At 53.7% G+C, this 24524-nt stretch overlaps 11 protein-coding genes across 11 annotated transcripts; 5 read left to right on the top strand and 6 right to left on the bottom strand.

Moving 5' to 3' along the window:
• Positions 1-145: 145 nt before the first annotated feature.
• POSPLADRAFT_1047716 (hypothetical protein) lies at positions 146-583 on the top strand (the record flags this gene model as incomplete). Its single annotated transcript, XM_024479346.1, has 3 exons — positions 146-194; positions 253-320; positions 374-583. 3 exons carry the CDS (start codon positions 146-148, stop codon positions 581-583), a joined length of 327 nt encoding a protein of 108 aa, XP_024337046.1.
• Positions 584-668: 85 nt separating this feature from the next.
• Positions 669-2349, bottom strand: POSPLADRAFT_1066626 (hypothetical protein; the record flags this gene model as incomplete). The annotated part of the gene is made up of 2 exons (XM_024482095.1): positions 669-1385; positions 1439-2349. 2 exons carry the CDS (start codon positions 2347-2349, stop codon positions 920-922), a joined length of 1377 nt encoding a protein of 458 aa, XP_024337045.1. The 3' UTR covers positions 669-919.
• Positions 2350-2739: 390 nt separating this feature from the next.
• Positions 2740-3420, top strand: POSPLADRAFT_1058424 (hypothetical protein; the record flags this gene model as incomplete). Its single annotated transcript, XM_024481037.1, has 1 exon — positions 2740-3420. One exon carries the CDS (start codon positions 2740-2742, stop codon positions 3418-3420), a length of 681 nt encoding a protein of 226 aa, XP_024337044.1.
• A 98-nt stretch (positions 3421-3518) lies between these two features.
• POSPLADRAFT_1182726 (hypothetical protein) lies at positions 3519-7923 on the bottom strand (the record flags this gene model as incomplete). The annotated part of the gene is made up of 13 exons (XM_024488943.1): positions 3519-3900; positions 3957-4325; positions 4382-4580; positions 4632-4692; positions 4746-5040; positions 5097-5198; positions 5253-5523; positions 5579-5953; positions 6001-6158; positions 6215-6545; positions 6598-7240; positions 7298-7706; positions 7780-7923. The coding sequence occupies 13 exons, from the start codon at positions 7921-7923 to the stop codon at positions 3820-3822; spliced, it is 3438 nt and encodes a 1145-aa protein (XP_024337043.1). The 3' UTR covers positions 3519-3819.
• A 1364-nt stretch (positions 7924-9287) lies between these two features.
• Positions 9288-11222, bottom strand: POSPLADRAFT_1182724 (hypothetical protein). Its single transcript, XM_024488942.1, has 14 exons — positions 11161-11222; positions 11035-11097; positions 10949-10982; positions 10844-10896; positions 10681-10792; positions 10610-10627; positions 10386-10555; positions 10197-10330; positions 10037-10139; positions 9856-9987; positions 9754-9802; positions 9652-9706; positions 9540-9591; positions 9288-9491 (listed from the first exon to the last, which is right to left on the bottom strand). The coding sequence occupies exons 1-14, from the start codon at positions 11215-11217 to the stop codon at positions 9393-9395; spliced, it is 1131 nt and encodes a 376-aa protein (XP_024337042.1). The 5' UTR covers positions 11218-11222; the 3' UTR covers positions 9288-9392.
• Positions 11223-11630: 408 nt separating this feature from the next.
• Positions 11631-12491, bottom strand: POSPLADRAFT_1047712 (hypothetical protein; the record flags this gene model as incomplete). The annotated part of the gene is made up of 5 exons (XM_024479345.1): positions 11631-11717; positions 11770-11922; positions 11977-12098; positions 12154-12331; positions 12381-12491. 5 exons carry the CDS (start codon positions 12489-12491, stop codon positions 11631-11633), a joined length of 651 nt encoding a protein of 216 aa, XP_024337041.1.
• A 341-nt stretch (positions 12492-12832) lies between these two features.
• On the top strand, positions 12833-13540 carry POSPLADRAFT_1092751 (hypothetical protein; the record flags this gene model as incomplete). The annotated part of the gene is made up of 4 exons (XM_024483101.1): positions 12833-12989; positions 13042-13181; positions 13228-13278; positions 13334-13540. Coding segments are annotated over 4 exons (555 nt in total), but the record flags the coding sequence as incomplete, so codon positions are not given.
• Positions 13541-14553: 1013 nt separating this feature from the next.
• On the bottom strand, positions 14554-18579 carry POSPLADRAFT_1047711 (hypothetical protein; the record flags this gene model as incomplete). Its single annotated transcript, XM_024479344.1, has 9 exons — positions 14554-15622; positions 15862-15907; positions 15984-17251; positions 17301-17341; positions 17395-17505; positions 17556-17626; positions 17676-17884; positions 17940-18157; positions 18208-18579. 9 exons carry the CDS (start codon positions 18577-18579, stop codon positions 14554-14556), a joined length of 3405 nt encoding a protein of 1134 aa, XP_024337039.1.
• Positions 18580-19192: 613 nt separating this feature from the next.
• On the top strand, positions 19193-21515 carry POSPLADRAFT_1058418 (hypothetical protein; the record flags this gene model as incomplete). Its single annotated transcript, XM_024481036.1, has 7 exons — positions 19193-19314; positions 19365-19586; positions 19637-20112; positions 20160-20500; positions 20553-20959; positions 21017-21253; positions 21311-21515. 7 exons carry the CDS (start codon positions 19193-19195, stop codon positions 21513-21515), a joined length of 2010 nt encoding a protein of 669 aa, XP_024337038.1.
• Positions 21516-21624: 109 nt separating this feature from the next.
• Positions 21625-23061, bottom strand: POSPLADRAFT_1040518 (hypothetical protein). Its single transcript, XM_024477755.1, has 6 exons — positions 23045-23061; positions 22804-22891; positions 22711-22753; positions 22500-22660; positions 22081-22447; positions 21625-22028 (listed from the first exon to the last, which is right to left on the bottom strand). The coding sequence occupies exons 2-6, from the start codon at positions 22889-22891 to the stop codon at positions 21770-21772; spliced, it is 918 nt and encodes a 305-aa protein (XP_024337037.1). The 5' UTR covers positions 23045-23061; the 3' UTR covers positions 21625-21769.
• A 312-nt stretch (positions 23062-23373) lies between these two features.
• Positions 23374-24087, top strand: POSPLADRAFT_1058416 (hypothetical protein; the record flags this gene model as incomplete). The annotated part of the gene is made up of 4 exons (XM_024481035.1): positions 23374-23608; positions 23664-23788; positions 23836-23902; positions 23957-24087. The coding sequence occupies 4 exons, from the start codon at positions 23374-23376 to the stop codon at positions 24085-24087; spliced, it is 558 nt and encodes a 185-aa protein (XP_024337036.1).
• Positions 24088-24524: the final 437 nt, after the last annotated feature.

The raw sequence follows: 24524 nt of genomic DNA, 5'->3' as shown, positions 1-24524 counted from the left end.
TGGCGCGAGATGTCACGTCACGCGACCGTGTTCCAGTACCAAGCGCGCTTGAGCCTTGAGAGCTTTCCAGTCTACTGCAGACTCAAGCTTTCCCCTGGTGTACTCTCCTACTGCTTGAATCAAGTCAATCAACACCAGCAGCGCTATGGCGTCCTCCCCAGAACCCAGGCTTACTACCCCTCCCGAATCCCCAAGTAAGGACTCACGCTCGCTGCCCATGATGTCATGTAACAAGTTGCGTATCGTTGACAGGACGCAGCGGCGCAAACGAATCACGTCCCGCGACTCCAGACAACGGACTGCGCAATCGCTTTTCGAATGTACGTTGTGCACGCTGGAATCAGTGCAAAACTCACTCGGTCTGCTCACTTAGACCATGCCCGGTGGTGGCGTAGCCTCCCCGAGTTCACCTCTTATGGCTGGGCCGAGTTTCCCCCGCTCTGCATTCCAAAGTGCGCTTCCTATTCTTCCCTCGTCGACCTTTGGCGCGAAGCGAGTTGTGGTCCGTGTGGATCCCTCTCTCATGACCTGCTTTGATCCCTCGGACAAAGAGCTATACGACTTGTGGGCGCCGAAGAGATAGTATATATAGTACACTGCCTCCAAATTTGTCCTAAACCTCGGCCGTACTGATGACCTAAGTGCATCCACTTGTTTGTGGGCGTTCTCTGAGTTATCGTGCTCTCAATGAATATGATGATGCATTATCGGAAACAGAAGCAGAGAGCCTATGTGCAGAAATGATAAAGATACAACGTCTAGGAATGAGTGGGCTGGTCGTTAACGGCGTCGAAGTGAACGTGATGTGCAATATAGAGCTACAAGTAAGTGAGGGTTACTACTATATCAGTCTCCAGGACAACTAATAGACAATCAGGCAATATAGGGAGTTGGATCATGTGCAGGTGGCAGATGTGAATTATATCCACCCTGGATGTGGTCGCGCTCGAAGCGTCTCGACTCCATCCGTCCTTGTGGTAGCGCGCCCACGCTGCTGGGGGTCAGGAAGTGCACCACCAGTGCCGCTCTTCGGACTCCTCTTCGCTGCCTTGGTGGAGTCCTTTGACACAGCACGAGTAAGCTTCGACTCGTATTCCGGGACGTCGCGTAGCGTGGTCATGCTTCGCAAAGACGTGGTGCTCGCACTGCTCAATCCTCGCATATGGAGGCCGAGACCAGTCGGCCGGGATGTACGCAAGCGAATCTCATCGTTGCAGAGCTTGTAAAGCTCATCGAGGTCCAAATAGCGTGCTTCGTCGCGAAGCTCAAGAAGTGTTTCCAAACGCGCGGAAGATGAACTGGTGAGCTGTACCGCGCGGGGGAGCATAGCGGGATTCTCCGGCGTAGATGGTGGTGAGCGGAGGTAAGCAAGAATGTGAGCATATCTGATATTAGGATTAGCCTCATTTCTCGCAGGAGTACTATGAAAGGCACTCACGGAGCACTGGGCCTATCAAGGAAAATGTGGATGCAAGTCGACGCCTGCGGCAGCAGCCCAGATGTGGTAAGATGATGATGAAAGATCGAGTTGAACGAGCTCGTCGCTTCGCTGTAATCTGATTCAATTGACACTGCGTCCGAATCGCGCTTGCGCGAAGGCAGCAGCTCCTTTAGATACGTGGATAGGAATGAGGGTCGCGAGGTCAGCGTGTTCATGGTCGTGCGGTGCGTCATTGTAGATGTCTCCAGAGACACAATGACTTTAGAATGATCAATGAGCTCTGTTGGCAACGGTGATATGAGAATGGGCTCAAAGGGAGACTGTGGTGGCGAGCTGCTGATATTCGCGGGCATCGCGGGCATAGGAGGCGAATATGTCGACAGGTTAGGGGATCTACTCTTCAACGAAGGGCGGAGGGTTGTTGTCTCTGGCTCCGGGCTGTAGGGGTCCAGTACTGTTATGTCTGATTCTGGCGACTCCGGTGCTGCCGGTGGCGGACGAGTGGGTCGTGGCGGTGTACGTGAGCGCACCGACTCACATATAGGGGACTCGGCGTCAGGAAGTGGCGGCAGTGGCGGGCTCTCTGGTCGTATAGGGTAGCTGGGCGTGGGCTCTGCGTCGTGGTCAATGACAAAAATATCATCGTCGACGACTTCCGCCTGAAATAGCGCGAGGCTCCCCGGTCCAGCCAAGGCCTCTTGCGGCGTCCTAACGACGGTGGCACCTGTACCTAGTACGCCATTACGCTGCTGTGTCAGAGAATCCAAGCTGTTCAGAAACTTCGGTTCCGAGATCCTGACGGGCTTGGACGGGGTGTAGGGAGCCGCGTGGCTTGAGCTCGATGCCGTGCGGGTCAGCCATGCCATGGGGTTTGAGATTGATCCACCACGTTGTCTTGGAGGGGCCATAGGTGGTGATACCGGAGCGAACTCGTCAACGGGGATGGGCTTCGATATAGCAGGGGGAGAGCGGGGAGAGCGACACCGATGGTTCTGCATAATGTATACGATATGGGTGGAGAGGCTCGTGGCTGCAGGTGAAGAGACATGGCTCCGAGTGGCGGTTGTTTTTCAATAGGGGCCGTGGCCCGAATACAATACGCACAGAACAAAAGCCGCATGCACGCCACGACAACCACTACGCCTGCCTCTTTGGGACACAATGTCGGACACAATTGGACCCTTTGTTCTCTACCGTGGGAACAAGGACTAGCGCTCGTCGGCCCCGCCCTCGTCGCCGAATGTGCTCCCTACCATTAGTACTGTCCGTTCACTGTCCTCTCCGTCGTCGTTGTCACTATGCAGGCTGCCGGTGTAGCTACCGCCAAATTTCAGCTCGCAGTTCCCTTCGTTTTGCTGCAAGCGTCTCCGGGTCTGGCAGCTCTTCACGCGTCTCGCGCACGCACCCTCCACCCCTCCGAGCCCGCCTTGAGGACGACGCATTGTCCGTCATGTGGGATAACATTCCTCGACGGAGGCGGTCACATCAGATCCGTGCGCTTGTCCAAGCGGCGGAAGGGCGCAAAACGGCAGGACTGTACTCGAGCCCTGCGCATGTCATGCGGGGCATGCGGACACCAGCAAGACCTCCCCATCGAGAGCAAGTCTTCGCTGTTATCTCCCCAACCCAGGAACAGAAAGAGACAAGCATCGGATGCGAAGAAGGCACCACTCTCTGGGACGACGTCAACTAAGAGTGTGTACATCCCGCAGGGCGCGGTCGACCGACACCCCACCGATAGGACTGCATCTTCGCCTGTACGGTCTTCTGTACCGTCCCAAGCGCGCCCGGCGTCACTGCAAAACACAACGATGCTTCCGTCTAGTAGCTCCGTAACGGCTACCCCGCCTCGCCCCAAGGCGCGCTCAAAGAGAACCACTGGGTTGCAAGGCCTTTTGGCTCGCAATCGGGAGAAGCAGGCCGAGGGAAAGAAGTCGAGCGATCTCGGGCTTTCTAGCTTCTTGCAGGAATTAGAATAGCTCACTGAGAACATGAGGATGTACCGTGTATACTGGTTCAACTTATCAGTGCCTCTTATTTATGAATGACTAATTTGAACCGTAGCCTCGATCTGCAGTGGACAATGGGAACATGTTTCATTGGAAGGGCATCAGCATCATCATATCATGTAACGGAACATACAGACTCTAGAGTACACTGGCAAGCGGCAACAGCAGGCTAGCTGTCGATGAGCAGGCCAAGGAAAGTGAGGAGTAGCGTGCGCTGAACGAGCGAAAAGCGGCCACAAACAGCACAGAAAATCGAAAGAGGGCATTTTCCAGTATCCACCACATCGCACGTATCATACAATCAGCGCAAACCGGCACTGATACAGAGAGCGAAAGAAAAGGAGGAACAAATACATTGTCGTTGACGGTTTACTTTTGCTCGGCGTAAGGGTTGACACTGTAGACCTTGATGACCGGAGGGCTCTTGGTCAAGTCGGCAGTGACAATAACCTGGAGCGAGACCGTCAGTCATTCAGATGATGCGCTGAAGTAAAGTCTATACGTACAGGAACAGTTTGAAGTTCCCTGATCTCCTGAATCTTGTGACCGGCAGGCGTGATCCTCAGGCCCTCGAAGTGGGGAGGAACCTTAGACTTTGACAGGAGACGTTGCTTCGAGGTCTCCTGTGCCCCCTGCTCGCGGTCCGCACGACCGAGAACAATCTCGTCCTCCTCCGCGTCATCATCCTCGTCGAACAACGCCTTCTCATCATGGAGAGACCGAGAGGCAACCTCCATCTTGAGAGCATGCTGTTCCGCATTCTGCTTAACCTTCTTGAGATGCTCGTCGTCGCTGTTCTCGGCGAGCCAGGTAATCACATCCTTGTTGGACCAGTAAATCTGCAGCGTGTGCGTGTGCTCGTCATACACGTGGTTCTGCGTTTGCATTAGATATGTGAACACGAGTATGCCGGCAGGTTACAGGGACTCACGTCGATGGGCATCTGATCAACGTGGACTCTCTTCTCAATGCCGAACTCTGGCACAAGTACGTCGAACGCAGCATCGAGGACGCCAACGACCTTGGCCGACCGGATGACAGGCCCGTAGCGCTGCGTGAGGTCGGATATCAGAATGCAGAGGTACAGATGTGTGGACTGCTCCTGGGCCAACTTCGCCGAATCCCTCTTGCTGTAAACCATATCGTAAGTAATGCCCTATGGGACAAAGAGTCCGACGCACATATTGCACTGCTGGGCAACCTTCGCAACCGCATCACGATCCATAGTGAATTTAGGCTCTGCTGAAGTAAACGGCTGAGCATGAATATCCCCTCGATGATGAAAAACACCGTACCACCACCTTGAAGGATTGAATCGAACTGGCGATGCACTAGTAAATCCGCATACCGACGGATGGGTGAAGTGAAGTGGGTGTAAAGAGGAATGTTCAGGGCATAGTGGTTATACTTAGCAATGTCAAGCATGCCGGCACAGAAGTACTTGGCATTCGAGGAAGCCTTCTGCAGGAAGAGTTCCAGAATCTTGCGGGCGGCGGGATCGGCAACTGACTGCAGGGATCTCATGAGTGCGACAGGCGACGAAGTGTCCAAATTGTAGCCCATCCTCTCCGCCCGCTCAACAAAGGCAGCCTAAGATTCGTGTGTCAGTAGGTCCACTGTAGAACTTGTGAAATGGGTCTACTTACCAGTCGTCGCTCAATCGGAGGGTCGTGACGGCGAAGTAACGCTTGTTCGGAGAAGTGTACGGCCACCTGCTGTGCAACGGCAGTATTGGTGAGTAGCATGAACTACCAGAATTATGATCAGTCGCCGTGCATTGCTATCGCATGTATTCGACAAACCTCCTCAACAAGATGATTGGCCTCGCTGTGCTCGTACTGCACACAATCGGCAGGCATCCCATTCTCGTCGAGCTGGAAGGTAAGTTTCAAGGACTCTGTTCTGATGCACCCGGTTTGGTAGCGGCGTTCACGAAGCTGCTTGGCAAGGTCGTGGACGATCTTGATGTCATTGGCGAAATCCACAACATTGTGCTCAGGCTGAACCTCGAACCCGGCGGCCTGCCCGTCCAGCACACTCTGGGCTTGCTTGTAACTGAGCTTAGCAGCGGACCTACGAGACACAACAATTGAGGGTTCAGGAAGTGTGCACCTGGAAACCACTATACCTGATGATCGTTTTGCCAAACCACTTCTTAACGACCTTTGCATCCTTGGTCATAGTGAAGATGACCGAGAACGCCAGGCGCTCTTGCCCGGGGACAAGACTGCAAAGCTGTTCGCTCAGAGCAGGAGGCAACATGGGGACGGCACGCTGCACAAGATAGACACTGGTTGCGCGCTTGCGCGCGTCACGGTCCAATGCAGTGTTTGGCTTGACAAAGTAGGAAACATCTGCAATGTGGACAGATACGTCGTACGTGCCATCCTCGTTGACCTTGACGGAGAAAGCATCGTCCAAGTCCTTAGCGGTATCGGGGTCGATAGTAAAGACACGCTCATTGCGCAGATCCTTGCGGATCTCCAGTTCACGCTCGGGAATGCTAGTGAAAATCAACAAACGACTAGATCAACCGTCTTGTGCACGTACCTCCAAGGGATGGGGGGCAGACATTTCAGCACGTTCTCACTGAAGTCCTCCGTTGGGAAGTTGCAATCTTTGAGAAGCGCACTCGTTTCTACTTCAATGTCCCCAATTGGACCGAGTTCCTCGACGAGTGTACCGAACGGATGCAGTGAGCTTATGGGCTGTTGAAAGTGTAAGTATACATTGTAACCCGCTAATCAAATTTGACGAAACTCACGTGTCGCTTAATGCATGCTACGAACAACTTGTTGGCATAAGCCTCGGAGTTTTGCACAAAGTCAGGAGGGGCTTGCTCTGTAGGAATAGCAATGAGGGGCACACGCTTATCTGTCGGCTTGAACCACACGATTTTGGGGCGCTCAATGGGCCGCCTGGGTTCGTCGCCACGGTCACCTTCCCTCTCACGGCGCTCTGCTTCCTGTTTCTCTTTGGTAGCGGCAGAAGAAGGGCGCAACAGGCCCAATGTGCCGGAGAATAATTGTCCAGGCATGCGCTCGACAACTGCGACGACGTGACCGGCGAACTGAGGCTTCACTTCATCAGTAACCCTAAGGGATACTTACATAAGCGAGCCCTCAGGATGGATCACGGGAAACTCACTCTTCGTCCTCGAACAACATCAGACCTTGGCCTTCGACTTCAACATCATCTTTCTTCTTGTCGTTCTTTCGGCCGGCAGCACCCTTGAGGTCGTACGCGGAGTTCTCTTCCTTCTTGCGCTTCTTCTCCTCCTTCTCTTTCTTGGTGCCCCAGACTTCATCAACATCGAGCAGCTCGACTGCCACAATATCGCCTTCCAGAGCGCGGTTACGGTCCTTGGAACCGCAAATGTAGATGTCGGCGTCTAATACCTCAGTCGCGACATATGCATCCGAGCGGTTGCGCTTGTTAACACGTAAGATACCAACGACAAGCTTGCCTGCAGCAAGGAGTGGTGGCAGGGAGGCCTGTGGGAGATAAGGAGCGAACAGCGACTTGCGCTGCTGTTGAGTGGACTGCTGCTGGAGCTGCGACTGGAATTGCTGTTGCTGTTGTTGAAGGAGATTGATACCACCCAAACCGAGACCCATCATGTTGGCTGCCATCATGTTGGGGAGCATGTTAGGGAAACTGAACGATGCCATCTTTTGATGGTGACCGCCAGCAGCAGCACGGAATTGCTGGAGACTATTCAGCTGCGCCTGCGCCTGAGCGAGGTCAGCAGCGAAGTTGTTGTTCGACTGAATGCCGCCAACACCACCGTCTGCAGCAACCGAACACATCAATAAATGAATCCCGCAAATGAGTAGAGCGGACGTACTGATACGCCAGCTAGAGTCATTACGAGAGTGACCATTACCCATGTTACCAGGGGCGTTAAATCCGTCGTCATAACCATCGACGCTCTGCGAGAAGCCCAATGCACCTAGCCCAGGCTGACTGCCTGACTTGTTCAGGACGTTGACGCTGTGACGCCTTCCGTGTCCGCGCGGCACGCCCGAAGGCTGACCGTCAAGGCCCATTCCTAGACCATTGAGATTCCCGAACTGGCCCATGGCGGCCTGGGGCCCGCCAAACGGCATGCCCATGCCCATTGGGACGGTGCTATGCACACGACGGTGCACATTCGGACGGCCAGGCGCGAGTCCAGGAGTCTGAAAGGACAAGACCTGATTGGAAGCGAGCTGCTGCTGGTAGAGAGCCTGTTGCTGTTGCTGCAAAGCCTCAATCTGATTCTGGAGGGCGATCTACCAATGAAAATTGAGCGGTTTGGCCACATTCCAACGAACGTGTGAGACGCACCTGTTCCGCCATAATACCAGATATCTCGGGCCCCTCGCCCGCTTTCCGCTGGTTCATCTCGCTAGGAGGCATATCGAAGTTCTGCTGGTTTTGTTGCTGAGGGAACTGGAAGCCAACGTCCTCTTCGCTGATGGGAGGCCCCATCGGCATGTTGACAGTAGAGCTCGGACGACGTCTGGCGCCAAACATGAACCCAGGCGCGAGCTGCGGACGGCCCGTGGGACCGAGCACCTCACCCTGATCTTGTTGGGCAGCAAGGGCAGCGAAACGAGGGGCGGTGAAACTCTGGGATAAAGAACGACGGGGATGACCTGACTGGTACATGTTCTCCTGAATCTCGCCCTCCTCTGTCGGGAAGTTGACCTGACCCTCCTCAACGTCCTCCATCATAGAGCCGAGGTTAGGCGAGTAGGAATTATATAAAGGATTGGACGAGTTGCCGAGCGACGCAGCCTTGCGGTGCCTAGGTGGAAGCTCAGTGTTCGGGCCAGGATATGCACCCGCACCAGGTTGGAATACGGGCGCGTTGGGCGGCAGCGCCGAGCCTTGACCACCCGACATGGAAATAGCACTGGTGATGGATCCCGCAACAACGTTTGGGGACTGATTGGCAGGAGAAGTTGTCTTCAAATCCGCGATGACCCTCTGCAAGGAAGACAAAGCGTCACTATTGTCGCCAGCTTGAGGTGCGGGGGAATCAGATGGGCCTTCCTTGGGTCTGTTACCACCCCCACGACTCTGGGCAGTGGACTGGCCCTTGCGGTGGCCTGCAGAGCGACCGGTGCCACCAGCTTGGGGTTTGCCACGTTGTTCCGTCTTCTTACTCTCGGTTCCCTTCTTGGTGGTATCCGAGCCAGATTCAGCAGCTGTGGGAGGATTAGATGGCCCCCTCTTGCTGCTCTTATTACTGGTCCTCGAAGACGGTCTTGGAATGCCAGGATTACCAGCGCTCACTGAGGCCGTGCGAGACGCGTTGCGCTTCCTACCGCCACCGGTCTGCGTGGCACCATTGGAAGGCCTTTTCTCGTCCTTCTTGGCTTGATTCTGAGGAGGTTGAGGCGTAATCTCGTCAGTCATGTCGTTCGTAATATGAAAGCTGAGCTATCCGAATGTTTTCGGAGTTATGACGTGTTTTTAGGGTTACAATTTTTCTGGTGCGTATGGGCTAGAGTGGCTGTTAGAGAGCAAACTCCATGGCGACTGCAAAAGACGCACAGACTTACCGAGGTGTGAAAAGTGTAAAGTAAAGAACTTTGCCCTGTAGGGCGAGTGGGGATTTATGGGAGTGGGTGCCTGGGTAGGCGGGAATGGGCAGGGAGGGGTTGTGCTTATCGTCGCAGGGAGAGTCGCCAGCGAGCGCGTTCCGGATTCTATACGCCCGGGGCGGGGCAACGCAGCACTCTCCCACGCCTAGTCGCTGCACATAACGGAACCAAATCTACGTAACCACTGTCTACCTCTGACTGATCGTAAGCCGGCTTGCCTTCGCCGAGGTGCCATACGTGGAATCAATCTAGCATTGTGATGAGAATTCGCCAGGGTACGACGCGGAATTAGCCTGCAGTACTATTGAGAATACTGTCCTGATCTACGGTGTAATCTATCCATAGCTCTCATGCCTTCGCAAGCCTCTCAATGATGGCGGCAGTGTATTCCTGGGTCGACGCCTTCCCGCCAAGGTCGCCTGTGATCGTCTTTCCCTCGGCGATAGTCTGTACAAAGGTTCAGTACACGTCGGAAACAAAGGTCATAGTGCTCACGGATAGGGCCGCCTTCTCGATCTTCGTGGCATAATTGTCCAGCTTCATGTGCCTGTTTAAGCGATCATTTTGTAAGTCTTTGCCGCGGCAGAACCACGCGAATTAATCATACCGCAGCATCATGAGTGACGACAAAAGAAGCGCGGTGGGGTTCGCCAAACCCTTGCCTACTCGGTGTAAGCCGCAAATAGGTCCGAACACGTGTTTTACATACCAGCGATGTCCGGAGCAGAACCATGAACCGCCTCGAAGATCGATGCGTCCTAGTGGAATGCGGTCAATTTTTGTCAGTTTATGATAGAAGCGAAAGCCTTACACGTCCAATGTTACCAGACGGCGTCAGACCCAGTCCACCAATCAGACCGGCGCACATGTCGGACAGGATATCACCGTAAAGGTTGGGCATCACCATAACACGGTCAGCGTATGGCTTCGGATTTTGGACAATCTGCTACCCCGTCAAATCCAGCACTTATGGCAAGGACGTGGAACGTCACCTGTAGGCAGACACGGTCCAGCAAGTCTTCATCATAGCTGACGTCCGGGAACTCCTTGGCGACTTGCCGGCAGGCAGACAAGAACATGCCATCAGACATTTTCCTGGGTAGCCGGGCACTTAGTGTCTTGCATCACAAACAAGTCAAATACAAAGCGTACATGATGTTGGCCTTGTGTACAGCCGTTACACGCGCCCGTCCGCTGCTCTTCGCGTACTGGAACGCGTAGCGGGCAACGCGCTCAGAGGCGTCCCAGGTAATAAGTTTAATGGACTGTACGACGCCGTCAACCACCTGGAGTATTCTCGTTGAGTAAACATGCACAAATGAAAGGCAATGCGGTCCATACTTCGTGCTCAATGCCGGAGTACTCTCCCTCTGTGTTCTCACGGATGAGAACAGTGTTAACATCATCATAGGGTGTCTTGAAGCCTTGGATGGAGACGCAAGGACGGACGTTGGCGAACAAGTTGAAGGTTCTCCGGAGAGTCAGGTTCAGCGATACATGACCCTTGCCAACTGTGACGGGATAGTTTTAGCGCACGAAGGATTGTGCAGAACGTGCGTGCATACTCGGAGTTGCCAGAGGGCCTGCAAGAGAGGTGAGCGGGTCACATATTCGCGCGCAGAGACAAGTGACATACCCTTCAGCGCAACAGTGTTCTTCTTGACCGAGTTGATTGCTACGTCAGGAATGACGGTCTTTCCTCCTTTCAGGATGGGTGCAACGCTGACTTCCTCCCACTCAATGGGCACCTTCACGTGCCATCTTTAGTGATAATGTATACAACGTGTCGGAAGACTCACGCTGGCCGCGCTGTAGATTTCCTTGACAGCCTGGCTGATTTCCGGGCCAATTCCTGTGGACAGTTCACGTCTTGCTGGCAGCACAACGGTGTCCCTTCTACGTACCGTCACCAGGAATGAGTGTAACAGTGTATTTGCCCTTCCGCCAATGTCAGATGAAAGTCAGACACACAAATTCAACGCGTACTCACGTTGCTTCCCTTCTGGCCAGCAAAAGCAGCGGTGGGCGACGCCGAAGCGTACCCACGGAAAGCCTATTCAGCCACGGGATCAGGACTCGCTCGCCAGTCTCTCTGCACTCTCGTTTGGAACCATACCTGAGTGCTTTGCGCTGCGACCCGCGCACCACGAGCAAGCGTTCGAGAGGTCAACATTTTTGCAATGGGGAGGAAAGACGAGATGTCTGAAGGAGTTGAAGCCGAAAGAGGACCGAAATGCGAAATTCATGTTATCACGTGGTCTATGATGTAGCCTTCCCAGCGCCTAATCGGTCTACACCGGCGAACTCGATCACCGCTGGGCGCTGCAAGGTTCGGCTGTCGACAGACTGCACAGTGCGCATAATGGTATCAAGATGTATTGCTCGAGTATACAGACACGCTAGCCGTACAAATTCTGGATGGGCATGATTGAATTGAGGGTGGGACGATTCTTTGCTTCAATTCTCGATATACACGACGCTCTATAGATAGCAAGACTAGAAGTACATACACTGGGTCCGCATGGTAATATCACCCGTAAGGTAAGAAATATAGGGTACGCAACAATAAAGAATGTCCCATGAGACTTAACTACTTAGCAAACCGTTGAGCTGTTGGCGGTATTGCTCCAGGGCTCTCTCAGTTTCTTCCTCATCCACGGTCTCCTGGGCGGACTGCGCAGGACCAGGTCAGACAAAGTATGACAAGATTGTGACTGAAACGCACGGGAAGTTCTGTCTGCACAGTGCCTGCTTGGCCGAGCTTGCCGTTCGTAAGGTCAAACAGTACCTTGTCGACTTCCTCGTCGGCTTCCTCCTCAATTTCCTCTTCATCATCCATCTCAAGGGTGTCATCCAACATCTCTTCCATGATTCCAGCCTAGATTGTGGTTAATCAACCACGAAACCGGAGATGCGATTCATGGGGGCGTACCTTCGTCATCTCCATACTCATCTCGCGCATGACTTGACTGATCTGTGGCAACTTGATCAACGTGTTCGAAAGCTTCATGATCTCAGTGGATTTCTGCAGCGATCCGGTGACCTTGACCATAGCTTTCAGGCAATGGTGAGGGACTGAGACTCAAGGTAGAGCTGGCATGTAACGCACCCATTTGTTGTGATAACTGGTGTCCAATGGACCCTAGCCTCGCCTTGCTCACTGAGATGCGGTCCTTCTGCTTGTTACTCCGAACAACCTCCTTGGCCAGTATCCGAGCAGACTTCACATCTCCTTTAGTAGCGAGTTGTTTGACCGTTTGTTTCGCCTTGTTAGTTGCTGTGTCAAGCTGCCCTAGGATGAACACCCGGCTGGAGCGCACAATATGGTGATCGAACCTGCCTCATCTCCCGGTCAAGAACTCGCTGTTCTTGACGAATCTTCGCCTGCCACTGGCGTACACGTTCTTCAGCTGTTGGTCCATAGAGAAACCTGTTGATTGTCTGCATAGTAGCGCAGGCCAGTGGGAGCTGTGCGCAAGGCTCTCCGTGCTGTTACTGTTACCGTTACGGCGCGTGCCGTCACCCCACGTGACCAATGTTACGTCTCGCGACGCGTCCTATACACCAGTACTGCCATGTCGATTGAGGCTAGCCTCGTTGTAGTCCAAACTGTCAGCCAACCTAGCCACAACTCGCATGTGGGTATAAGTGGTCCGTCAGCATCGCGATGCCTTTCTTCCTCTACCACATTATTCCCTTCACGCTGGTCTGGAACCACCTCACCCTTGTTCTGCAACCGCTCTGCTTATTCGCTCTCCATAACGTCTGCTATTATTTGAACTGTAAACATGTCCTCTCTTGCAATATCGCTTGTCCTAGCAAGGCTAGTGCTCGGCGATCTCACGCCTGTCGCGCCCGGTCCCGGAGAGTCATTCACGGCTGGCTCGGAATGTACTCTTCAATGGGACGCAGATACCACTGGGGCGTGGAAGAATGTCAGCATCGGTGGGTATAAAATAATAACGCATTCTGTTACGCCATCATTCACATGTCATAGACTTGATGTCTGGATCGAACAACAATATGACCGCGGTCACAACTGTCGTATCTTCTCTTGACGGGACCAACTCTAGCCTCTCACCTTACTCGTGGGTATGCCCAGAAGTGGATCCATATTCAGACATATACTTTTATCAGGTACGTCCGCGGTGCTATCTAACCTCACTTACTACACAGTTCACAGTTCACCAACGGCGAGAATCACACGGACGCTAAATGGACCGCCCGATTCACGGTAAGCACATTATAAGGACCTACAACATCATGATGATGCCTGATCGATTTACTAGATTGCGTCTCCATCGAATACCAGCGTCCCGCCGGTGTACTTGCAGCAGCCTGATGGTGACCCTGTGCCATGGGGCAACGGCGTCCTTGTGCTTTCAGGCTCTGCAAACGTGACATCAAAATTTGCGACTGGCAACACAACGTCGACCGGTGCTGACTCCTCGAATCCCACGTCAAGTCAATCTATTGGCTCCTCAAGCACAGCCGGTCAGCCGCAGTCAGCGGCGATCTTAGGGATCTTGACGGATGCAACGGATGGCCCAATTCAGACACCAGCACCGGCCATTGCTAATGCCGAATCCAAAGATAACTCTGGAGACAGTGGCAATGACAATGACGATGCGGCTCCTACATCGACTCATTATGGTCATGACGACAAGGGTGATGATGCGGGGCCCACGTCTACCCATTCTGTTCATCATGAAGACGGCGACGATACACAGCCCACGTCTACTCGCGCTGAGCATGATGACGACGACACTGCGACTAAGACTGAACGTCACGGCCATTCGACAGAGGACTCTCAGCCCACCGACGCCTCCAGCTCTGGTGACTCCAGCGCTAACAATCCCGACGACACATCGCGTGGCCAAAAGAATGTCGCTTCTAATCCAACAGCCACCAGCAGCTCGAACTCGGACGACTCTGATTCTGGCTCAGACAATGACGGTGGCGACTCTGACGGCTCTTACGACGATTCGACTACGTCCAGCGTCTTCATGTCTTCCTCGCGTATGCAGAAAATACCTTCGCAGACCGCCAATGCGGACGCGTCTCGTGTAAGTAATCTGGCCCCTACTGTCGGTCTCCCTTCCAAGGGAGACAAGGGCCCGCATACGTCTGCGTCTAGTGTTCCCTCGGATAGCTCGATGCCGTCCTCCACTGGCGTCCCTGGACCATCCACCATGAACGGGATGAACGGCGTCAAGCTGGCAAACGCAGAGCTTCCTCGCTTCCAGACCTCCAACGTCTCGACGTTGTTGTATGCTCTCCTTGTTGCTGCCTGCGTCTTGTAGTGGCCCAGAGTCCAGTCTTACCACATCTGTCGGATAATATAAGTCGTCTGTTAGCGGTGCTTATGTGTCCCGTACTTGATGGCCTCCAAATCCGGTAAATATTTCTTGTTACCTTCTATGTCCGTGGCAGCGGTCAATCGGTAATTACTCTGCCATTCGAGATTATATGCATTCAGAATGCGTATACACAACACCGCTGATAGTTGTCAGGCTAAGGGTTCCCCAAGTAAAACTGTATCATTTTCCTCCTCCAGACCGTCCATATCTCTAAGCGCGAGGGTGAGCGGCGCGTGGTCGCTATGGGCACGCTCTACACTGTCTTCGTGATACATCGTTTCAATAACGCGGTCCATCAATGTGCGCTGGACCAAAGCATAGTCTACACGAGCAGCGTCCGCGCCCTGCGGCTTGCCCTTCACGAACCAACTGAAAGCTGCCTTCTGTCCATGCACTTCGCGGTACACGTCTACGACATCCAAGGTCGGTATGAACTCCTCGTTGAATTCCTTGCGGGCTAGCGAGTGAGGGTACTCCGTACGCAGCCTAGGTACGCAGTCTTTCTTCGTGAGCGAGATGTTGAAGTCACCGATGAGAACGAGGCGCAAACCACGCGCCCGCATGGCTTGGCATTCCTGCATCAGCAACCGATTGAAGTCGCGTTTGCGCTCGTTGCGGGTTTTCGGAGCGTTCTGGCCTAGCGGGTCCCGCCAGAAATACTCGCTCCCATTGAGCGCGTAGACGTTGAGCAAGGCCCAACCACTCTTCATCTCCAAGATGATGACCCGGCCCTCGGCATCCCAATCTACTTCGCGAGACACTGCGATTTTGTGAGCGTCTTTGACGTAAGTGATGACCCCAAAGTGCCGCGGACCACGGAGAGCACGGTTCAGCGACATATAAGCCGTGTACTTCGGGCCACTGTCGCTCTTGTTTGCGGCAGCCTTGAGAGCCACGATCCATTCTTTGTCCGACTGCCGCGCGCGGACTTCCTGGAGGCATACAAAGTCGGGGAAGTCGTGTCGAGCTATGAGCTCTCGTAGTAGCGAGAGGCGGCTGCCAGGGGGCACAGACGACGTGCCGACCTTGCGAGGAGGCAGATTGAGGAATGGGACTGGCGTCTCAACATTCCACGACAAAATTCTCGTTGCTCGTGTAGCCATCGAAGTTGTAGCCATCGAAGTTAAGGGCAGCTCTGAAGGCAGAGAGGACTCTAGGCGGGCGACCTTGGATAGGGGAGTGTTCCCGCCTGTATTGCCGTCCGCGGTGGCCTCTTCGCTTCTTGCGCGTTTCGACATTCAGTGGGAGAGAGACAGCGACCTGTTGCAGGATGGCAACAAATGGCAGGTTCGCGATGGGATGAGGGGAGTCTAGAAGGGAGATATGGTACTGTACATCGTAGAGCACTGCCGGTCCCGTAGTGACGTCATACACCAGCAGCAAGTCCTCAAGGAAGTCCTCAACGCAGATCTCACCGGTTGAACAGCGTTCAGAAGGGAGTGGAGACGCAAATGCACAGTCGGTCGTTGTCAGATGCATTAGGCCAAGCAGCAGGTACATACTCTAGGACAGACACAGCAGCATAAAAGTGCGAAAACAGCAAACGATGGAGTCTAATCTTTTCAGCTTCACGATTTACCAGAGGACATGTCGGAGCCCGGATTCAGCTGGTTCACCAGCGTGTCCCAGTAACCCCAGTCCGAACCATCTAGGCCCGGTAGCGCTTCGTTGGCCAACATAGGCGAGGAAGTCGGTAGCCAGCCTGATAGGTCGGTTAAGCCCGGTGTGCCCCACGGCAGACGTGTCGTCGTACCCGTCGAATCGTCTGTGGGACCGCCACTAAAGATATTGCACCACTGGTCAAGTAACGATTGCGCAGAAGACTCGGTCTCTTCTCCAGGCGGACTGCCAGTGCTTGAGTTCGAGCCGCTTTCGACATGCTGTAGGTGTGACGGAATGGCAGGCTGGTGCGCGTATGCAGACTTCGGAGGGAGAGAGGTCATTGAGAGTGCCGAGACCACGGGCGACGCTGTCCCAGACGGGTGTACCGAACCCATGCTCGCCGAACGTGTGGGAGTGTGGGGGATATTCAGCGTGAAGTTCGGTTTCTGCAAGCTGGAATGCAACTTGCTGGATCCTGACTCAGTTGCAGCTGCCAGCTTGATGGACTTGTCTTTCAGGAACTGGATGATGTTGACCTCCCGACGTGTCATCTCGTCCAGCTCCTTTCTGAGCTCTTGGCCCTTAAGGAAGCTGTCCACGACCGCGTGCATAGCCGCAGCGTCAGACCCGCGAGGGTACAGAACGAGGTATATGCCGCTGATCATGGCAGACTGGAACTCCCGATACGCACTTGCGACTGGGTCGCGAGCTTCCTTCGTAGTCGTCGCCAAAAACACTCGTCGGATGCGGTAGTCGGTCAAGGCTGACTCGAAACACGCTTGGCGCGAGCGCTCGTAACGGTCGGAACCTAACCGGCGCAGGAGGTATGGACGGTTCAGAGTCGTCCGCACGAAGAGGACTTCCGTAACAAGGAGGAATCGGTGCACAGGTATGTATGGATGTGACTGGTCGAGGGATGTATCGGGCTCAACGCTGTAATGTGCAGGAAGCATCTGCATGAACTTTACAAGCTCATCGTCCAGTGCGAGTACTTCAGAGTAATGACTTGGCGATCTGACTTGCTGAAAATGGTGTGATACGCGGCCCATAATGCCGGCGAGTGTATGGCGGAGGATCATGAATGTGGATAAGGTCGGGGTTGAAAGCGGAAGAGGCTTATGCAGATCGGAAGAGGCATAGTCGTCCACATTGGACGGTGGGAGGGTAGACGTATATACGTCCTGTATAGCGGCAGGCCTTCCTAAGACTAGGGCGATGGACCGGTCTGCATGGTAGAGGTGTGCCCTGTTTGAACATAAGTGGCATGGCACAGACGGAACATTGCCAAGCTCACCATGCGCGGCGACGTTTTTCTACCCGTACAAGGTCCATTCCCTGACAAGGATCATGAACATGATATCGGCAGCCAAGAATTGGACACGACTTACCATAGCAGCACCATCACGATGCATGCCGAGAGCCTGTGCGGTCCTGACTGCAGCCCCGAGTTGATTCCATGATTCAGTCATTCTCCGATCAAGAATGAGGAATCTGGCGCTCTGTGAATGTATCAGATACGACGCGTAAAAGTCAGGTGTTCTCTACTTACTAGCATGCGGGTCAACACCATTTCGAAACAATCAGGTGCTATGGCGGCTGCAATAATGAGGGCTCGACGGGCTGCCAACCGTGTAAGCCTTGTAAAAGGAGTATCGCGAACACGGCTCACAAGACCAGTAATATCGTGTCGAGGTGAGTTTGCGGGTATGCTCGTCACCACCAATGTGCTCAGGTGCTAGTCGTACCGAGATGGCAAGCACAACAAATAGGAGGGGCAAGAAGCGTAGATTGTTAGGGTTGAGCATCAACCCCTCAGCGCATATTGAAGCATACGATGCGCGGAAATCACGCTCAGGTATGGGATAACGCGTCCAATTTCTGGCCAGTGCGGAGACCGTCACTTAGGCATTAGGATACCATGCAAAGTACGTACATAGCGGTGAAGTAATAATCCACAAGGCGATTTGACAAATGGCGTGCGGGCAATTCTGAGATGAGTTCCGGCACTTTCGTGGGGGAGAAGCCGTAGTCCGAAATGAGCCTTTGCAACCTATCGGCTGCATTGGGTTCTTGCGTGGACAGGATCTTTGCTGCCGGTTGAAGGAGATCGGCAGGAAGCTGACTGCCTGATGAATCCCCAACGTGCCGCAACTGCGCATACGATCAGAACGGTGTGCGTCGATGTGATTGGGCCATCGTACCTGCTCCAGTACCACAGGGGCAGCCACGCTCCCTGAAGCGCTCTTCCCATACCATCTGCCGCTATCGAACATTCCCTCGCATGGGTCTTCGTCTTCCGGTTGCGACCGATTGCCATCATCCGCACCCGGTGACATAGAACGCCGCCTGTCACTCTGGGTATCTGGTGAGCCGGCTGTATGACCGTGACCTTGCGACCAGTATTGGGGAAGTGCAGCCTCTACAATGTGCTCCAGACGGGCTAGTCGTACATGTACGTCCTGGTCGGTCTTTCCTGGAGTGTAGGCTTTGCATAATTCAGGGACCTTACGGGCTATGCACTGCAGTACGTAGGTTAGGGGCACAAGAAGGGCGATGATATGAATGACGTACATGTGAGCAGGGTATTTGCCTATCGCACTGGTGAGCGCAGGAATGTCAGGAGTGAAAGACACAGGCAAGAGAATATAGCAACCTTCTGCTTGCGGCGATGACATTCACCACAGGAGTAGCTGCGATCTATCAGACACGCAGGGAGGAGCGGGGGATGGAATTTTGCGAACCTCACTCTTGTGCGCGGCTTTTTCGATATCCTTGAGTCTTCCTCTTCAGACTTGCGCCTAATGCCGTTGGAGGGTCCAGGGGTGCTTTCGGGAGTCATGATGTATGCTGCTGCTTTCATATCAAGGCGGTGTTCAAGTAAATGGGAAGTGGTGGAGGGAGGGGACAAGGGGCAACGACTTACAACGGCTAAAGAGCCGGCGAGGCAGACCCTCAGGAGAAGAGGGAGTGTTGGAGAACCGCGGCAAGAGTGGGGAAGGCCAATCAGGAGCATTTGAATTTACACAACCGAGATGACTGTGACGGTCCGACCTTATCCGGTCACATGCGCACACTGACCGAACGCGTTTCTCAAGTTACTCAAGCCTCACACGCGCTCGCAAATCAGTACTGTCTTTCCTGGCAGATTGCCCTCACCCACCGCGTTTCACCTGGCCTCACGCGCACATGGAAGGGCCGCCATGGAAGAAACTTAGGCTCTCTTTGGAGAGGCCTTACAAAGACGATGACGGCCTCCCTATTCCAGTGCTGCTAGACATCACCCCCGAAGGGCAGCACGTCTACGAACCGTATGTCACGCCACAGCCTGCGCATCCATCTTCACATAATCCCTCTCTAGGAAGGAGGATCCTATAGCGAATGTCGGCGAGAACCTCCGGAGAATCTTCCTCGAGCGCGGTGTCGACTTCTTCGACAGGAAGAAGGAAGATCGTGAAAAGCCTTCTGAACCCTTGGCCACTGCTGAGCAAGCGGAGCAGCATGAGGAGGAGAATGAGCCCAACAAACCCATGACGCCGGAGGAGCTCTTCAAAATGCGGATGGACATACTGCCACAACTTCAGTGAGTTCTCGCTTGGCCTCAACAAATGACATACCATTCATTGAGCAAAGCATTGCACTGGGTGAAATGACACAGGCAAGAGACTTGTTGTCATTGCTACTCTCGTCGACGGGGCCTTCTCAGTCGCAATCATCGTCTCAGAACCCAAGTCTGTCATTCTTACACAGTCAAATGTCGAGCCAGACGTCTCCGCAGCCCTCATTTGTCACACAACTGCCGCCATCTGCATTGACGGCCACAGTTGTTACTAAGCAGCCACCTATTCCATCAGTCCAAGCTTTCGATGCCCAACTTGTCGTGGGCAGTAAAGACAGCGCTTTGAGGAAGGCAGCGGCCTTACTGAAGTCAGCGGCTGAGAACATAGAGTTTGGACGAGTGACGAGTGAGGAATATTGGATCAATGCCCTCAAAATCAGGCGCAGCAATTGGGGTCTGGTCCCAGCTCCTTTACCGCCTGGATCCGCCACAGGCAAGGGTGCAGACAAGACGACGAAGGACTTTCTTGTTACATTCGGTCTCGAGGAATGTAAGTACACCCGGAATCTCAGAGAGCCGGTGCTCATATTCTTGTAGCTCCCCTTGTATTCAGACGGAGAGCTATTGGCTATATTCCCTCACTGGGGACAGAGACCAAATCTATTGGATTCCCTCTGCGACAACACACCCGTTTACAGGTGGCGATTTCAACGACTGATGCAAATGGTGGCCGACGTACAGCTCGAAACCAAATACCGCTCGTCGATGGGTTGTCGCTTGAGGGCTCATTGCGTGCTGCCCAGGCAGAGGTCGTTGAGCAGGAGATTTTTGCAACCCTCATCAAGGAGGCCAGCAGTTTACCCACGGCATCTGCCAGGGTCTCAGAGAGGCTCATCGTCATTGAGGCCGCGCAGGACGTAGATCTACGATTCGAGCTGGTAAGTTCCAACCTGTGTAGCCCGACATCGAGTTTCACTTCAGTAATATCAGGTTGACAGTGACTCTGCATCGAACGCGGGCTCCGGCAGTGCTGATACTGCAAAATGCGACCTCATATTCGCAGCCCTACACGTCCTCCTGCTCCGATCTCACTCTCTGCTGAAGGCCGAACGCCTGAAACGCACAGCGGTCACACGGATGCAGGGAATGCCGGCCCCGCCACCACCACCACCGCCGCCAATGCTGCAGCCCGTCATCGATATACTTCAATACCAAGTCTTCTGCGAGCGCATACATACGGAGGTCAGCACAGTGGTCGACGCTCTCGGCCAGGCAGGCGTCCCCACCCAGCTGCGTTTCGAGGCCGTGGGCGGCAGCGGCGAGGAGTTCATCCAGCAATTACGCGAGAGCAAGCCGAAACCGATTGGTGGTGAAGCCCTCATTCGCATTGACAATCGGTAGGTCTTGATGTGAATGGACCCGTTCAAACTGGTAGCTGACCGTTGGGTTGGAAGCCATTCACTCCGCTTCACGTTTCTCTCGCCCTCGATGCTCATCGCGCATCTACCGCAGGCGACGCTGGGTATCGCGTCCATACCTCAGCTGTCCCAAATTCTTGTGGATGAAATTGGAGGCTGTCTCTTGAAGCGAATATGCGAAATCGGCACCGAGCGCTGTCGTTCCGTCAATGGAACGTGGTCGGTTGATCTTGTGGCTGAACGAAGCGTGGGTCGGTGGGAAGGATGTGTATTGTGAGTACCGAGCAAATGCGTGAATCCAAAATTGTACTGACCCCATCTACGCTGAAGGTCATTCCATATTGCTGTGCCGAACGGCTCTTCCATTGTCTGCACTGGATCTAGATTAGACCGGGCTAACGGTCATCTCGCGACAATGTCCGAGACATATCGGTCTCATGAATGTATTGGGGGGTCATCGCTCTTCGAGTGGGTGGGGAACGTTATCGAAGCAGCCTTGTCTAAACAGCCGGCTTCACTGAAACACTGTGAGTGAACCATTACGTTGGTGTCGACGTCAAGGTAATCATTGCTCCTGGACAGAATGACGTCGGTGCATAAGGAGCTTGTACTTCATGTATGCGCGCATGTATAACGGTCGAGAGTGTGGTAAAACCCAACCCAGTCATGCTGAGCAACCTGGGTATGGATGGCATAGCATGGCCTGCGTTTTGTGGATCATAAATGACGCTCCTAGAGAGCTACATATGCAATAGAGCACCGACAAAGCATGATAGAAAGTACCACAGCCTACTCCTCGTCCTCGTCCTCCTCGGCACCCGCGCCTGCCTGGAAGGCCTCGATCTTGGCCTGGATTCTCTCCCTGCGCTGCTCCAACGTGAGCCTGACAGTGCGGTGCTTTTTGCTCTCCTCCTTCCAGTCCTTGGTCTTCTCGGTGGGCTTGAAGGTGGGGTCTTCCCGGATGGCAGCGTACGCATTCGTGTAGATCTCCTCCATGTCCTCAGAGCCAACGCCGTCCGCAAGGTAGGTCGCGAATTGCTTCTTGAAGCTACATTGCTTGTGAGTGCATAGTACAGAAAGTGGGTACCAGTTCTGCGTACCGCTCGTCGTCTTCCTCCTCGAGAGACTCCATGTACTCAGCGACGTGACCTCCGAAGATGTACTTCTTGAGTACCTCGGCGTCCAACTCCTTGCTCTCAACGTCGTAGCCAGGGAAGCGCTTGTCATTGTGGGGGATGTAGATCCCACCGTCGCTTGCACCCTTGAGCGCACCAAACACACGCGAACCCGTCGACGTGCGCCTGAGACCGACGTCAAGGTAGCACTTGAATGGCCGAGGTGCGTCCTCCTCGTCAAGAGCCTCAGTCATGGAGAGCGTGCCATCAGGCTCTGCCACACCCTCATACTTGTCCGCCAGGCCAAGCTTCGTCAACGCACGACGAGCGCAGAGGAGACCGGTTGCGTACGCTAGGAGGGACATATGAGACTATAAGCGACAGAAAAAACTGATTGCACATACCAGCAGTCCAGTTAGTGAGGCCATGGTTGATACCGTATCTCGGGAGCTCAGTCGACCGAGCAGCGCACAACACAAAGTCACCCTGCAGGCGCGCGTATGCGATCTGGACAATTATCTGCTTGTTTGTGAAGCGGACGACGAGGCGGTACTTCGGCGCATTGCTGGGAATAGATAAGGTACACAACACAGTAAAGGGGCCAGCAATACATACTATTTGTTCTTCGCCTGAGTGACAAGTCGCTTGCGGGCGTAGTCTGGATATGCGATCAGAGGTTGTACCGAGGTTATAGGATTGTATGCGCACAATCAGTCTTGCCCTCTCTCCGGCGACGGTACTTGACCTGGAAGCGGGAGTAGTACGCGTCCGACTTGACCTTCTTGACAAATGGCATCTATGAGTTAGGTCGTCAGTGGACGTCCGCTACATCGACATTGTGCACAATGCATCCATCGTCTGCTACCACTAATCTGACAAAATTGCAGCAAGGATGTCCATAGGACGTCCATAGATAGCATTCTCGCACATGAACACGACAGGTACTTACCTTGAGGGAGTGTTGAGGACGACGGCGGCGGCGATGTACACAATCTACACAAGAGTCTGTGTTGCTTCGACGAGATGATTACGTAACAATATTTGCCTAATACGGTAAGCCCCGGACAAGAGGGGCGCTTATTGGTTACTTACTCGCGTCGCTCTTGTCCCGAGACTACCACTTGCTGGGACCACTCATCACCTCGTTGCTACTGAGTACAATCCTCAGATTCCTCTGCACATTTCATTATCATGGATCCGTACTCTGCGCAGAACTACTACTATCAGCAGCAACAGACTGCTGATGTCAACCCCTACCACCAGCCTTACCAAGGGCCGATGTATCCCATTCCTGGTTCCTCAACGTCTGCTCACCAAGCCCCTGTTCCTGCTAATGCATACGAATATGACGTCGGCATTCTCGCTCAGCAGAGTGTCTATGTACCGGGTGCCATGATTGACAAGCGGGGAGGTGCAGGAGGCAAACTAGCGAAAGGTGGCAAAAGAACGACGGTACTGCGTAAGGGTGCTGGAAAGGTCTGGGAGGACCAGACGCTGCTTGAATGGAATCCTTGTAAGTATTTCAGCCCCCATATCCCCGGTGGATTCTCATTATGTTCGCGGTTTAGCATGGTTCCGGCTGTTCGTCGGTGACCTCAGCAACGATGTCTCTGATGACGTCCTAGCCAATGCTTTCAACCAGTATACTTCTTTCCAGAAAGCTAGAGTAATCAGAGATCGCCTCAGCGGGAAGGTTAGACACATTACACTGCTCTTAACTCAGGCTCATGCGCGTTTCAGGCCAAGTATGGATTCGTCGCTTTCTCAGACCCGGAGGATTTCCTCAAAGCATGGAAAGAGATGGACGGTACGTTCGGTCACTTGATTTACTCTTGCACCTTCCTCACATGCCTGTATGTAGGCAAATATGTTGGTAATAGGCCTGTGAAGCTCAAAAAAGCCGACAACTCTGTCAACCCGGTCGAGATTGGTCATCGTAAAGCAAAAATGCTGGAGAAAGAACTCAAGAAGAACAGGCACAAGCCCTACTGATCTATCTTATGTTGGTCCGTGCCATGGATTGTCGTCGGCGGAGTGGAGTACGTTGTTTTGTTACTGTAATATGTGCGGGCTCATAGTTTCTGCAATATGTATTTTATGTCTTGAACCTTGACCCCCAGTCAAAAGTGCATCTGAGCGGAACGAGGCAGAACGGGGCTTGTCTCGTCCAACTGAGTAGAGCGGTGCAGATCTGAGCGATACATCCCTTATCTAGGCCCGTCACATCAAACGTCATTCCCAGTGAAAATGGCGGCTATTTTGTCTGATCACACTCTGGTGTTGCATGACGCGGATGCTTCATGCACGTCATAAGTTCCACTGGACACAACAATTCGTCATATATGCTGGACACCTTGTCTCCATACACGAACTAGATTTGATCATGTGACTGCATCCTCTGGCCGCGCGGCGCACTCTACGATTCTTCT

Source organism: Postia placenta (genome assembly GCF_002117355.1).
Source record: "Postia placenta MAD-698-R-SB12 unplaced genomic scaffold POSPLAscaffold_10, whole genome shotgun sequence".
Taxonomy (NCBI): Eukaryota; Fungi; Basidiomycota; class Agaricomycetes; order Polyporales; family Adustoporiaceae; genus Rhodonia; species Rhodonia placenta.
The sequence above is the reverse complement of the archived record's forward strand: the minus strand, read 5'-3'. Positions and strand labels throughout refer to the sequence as shown.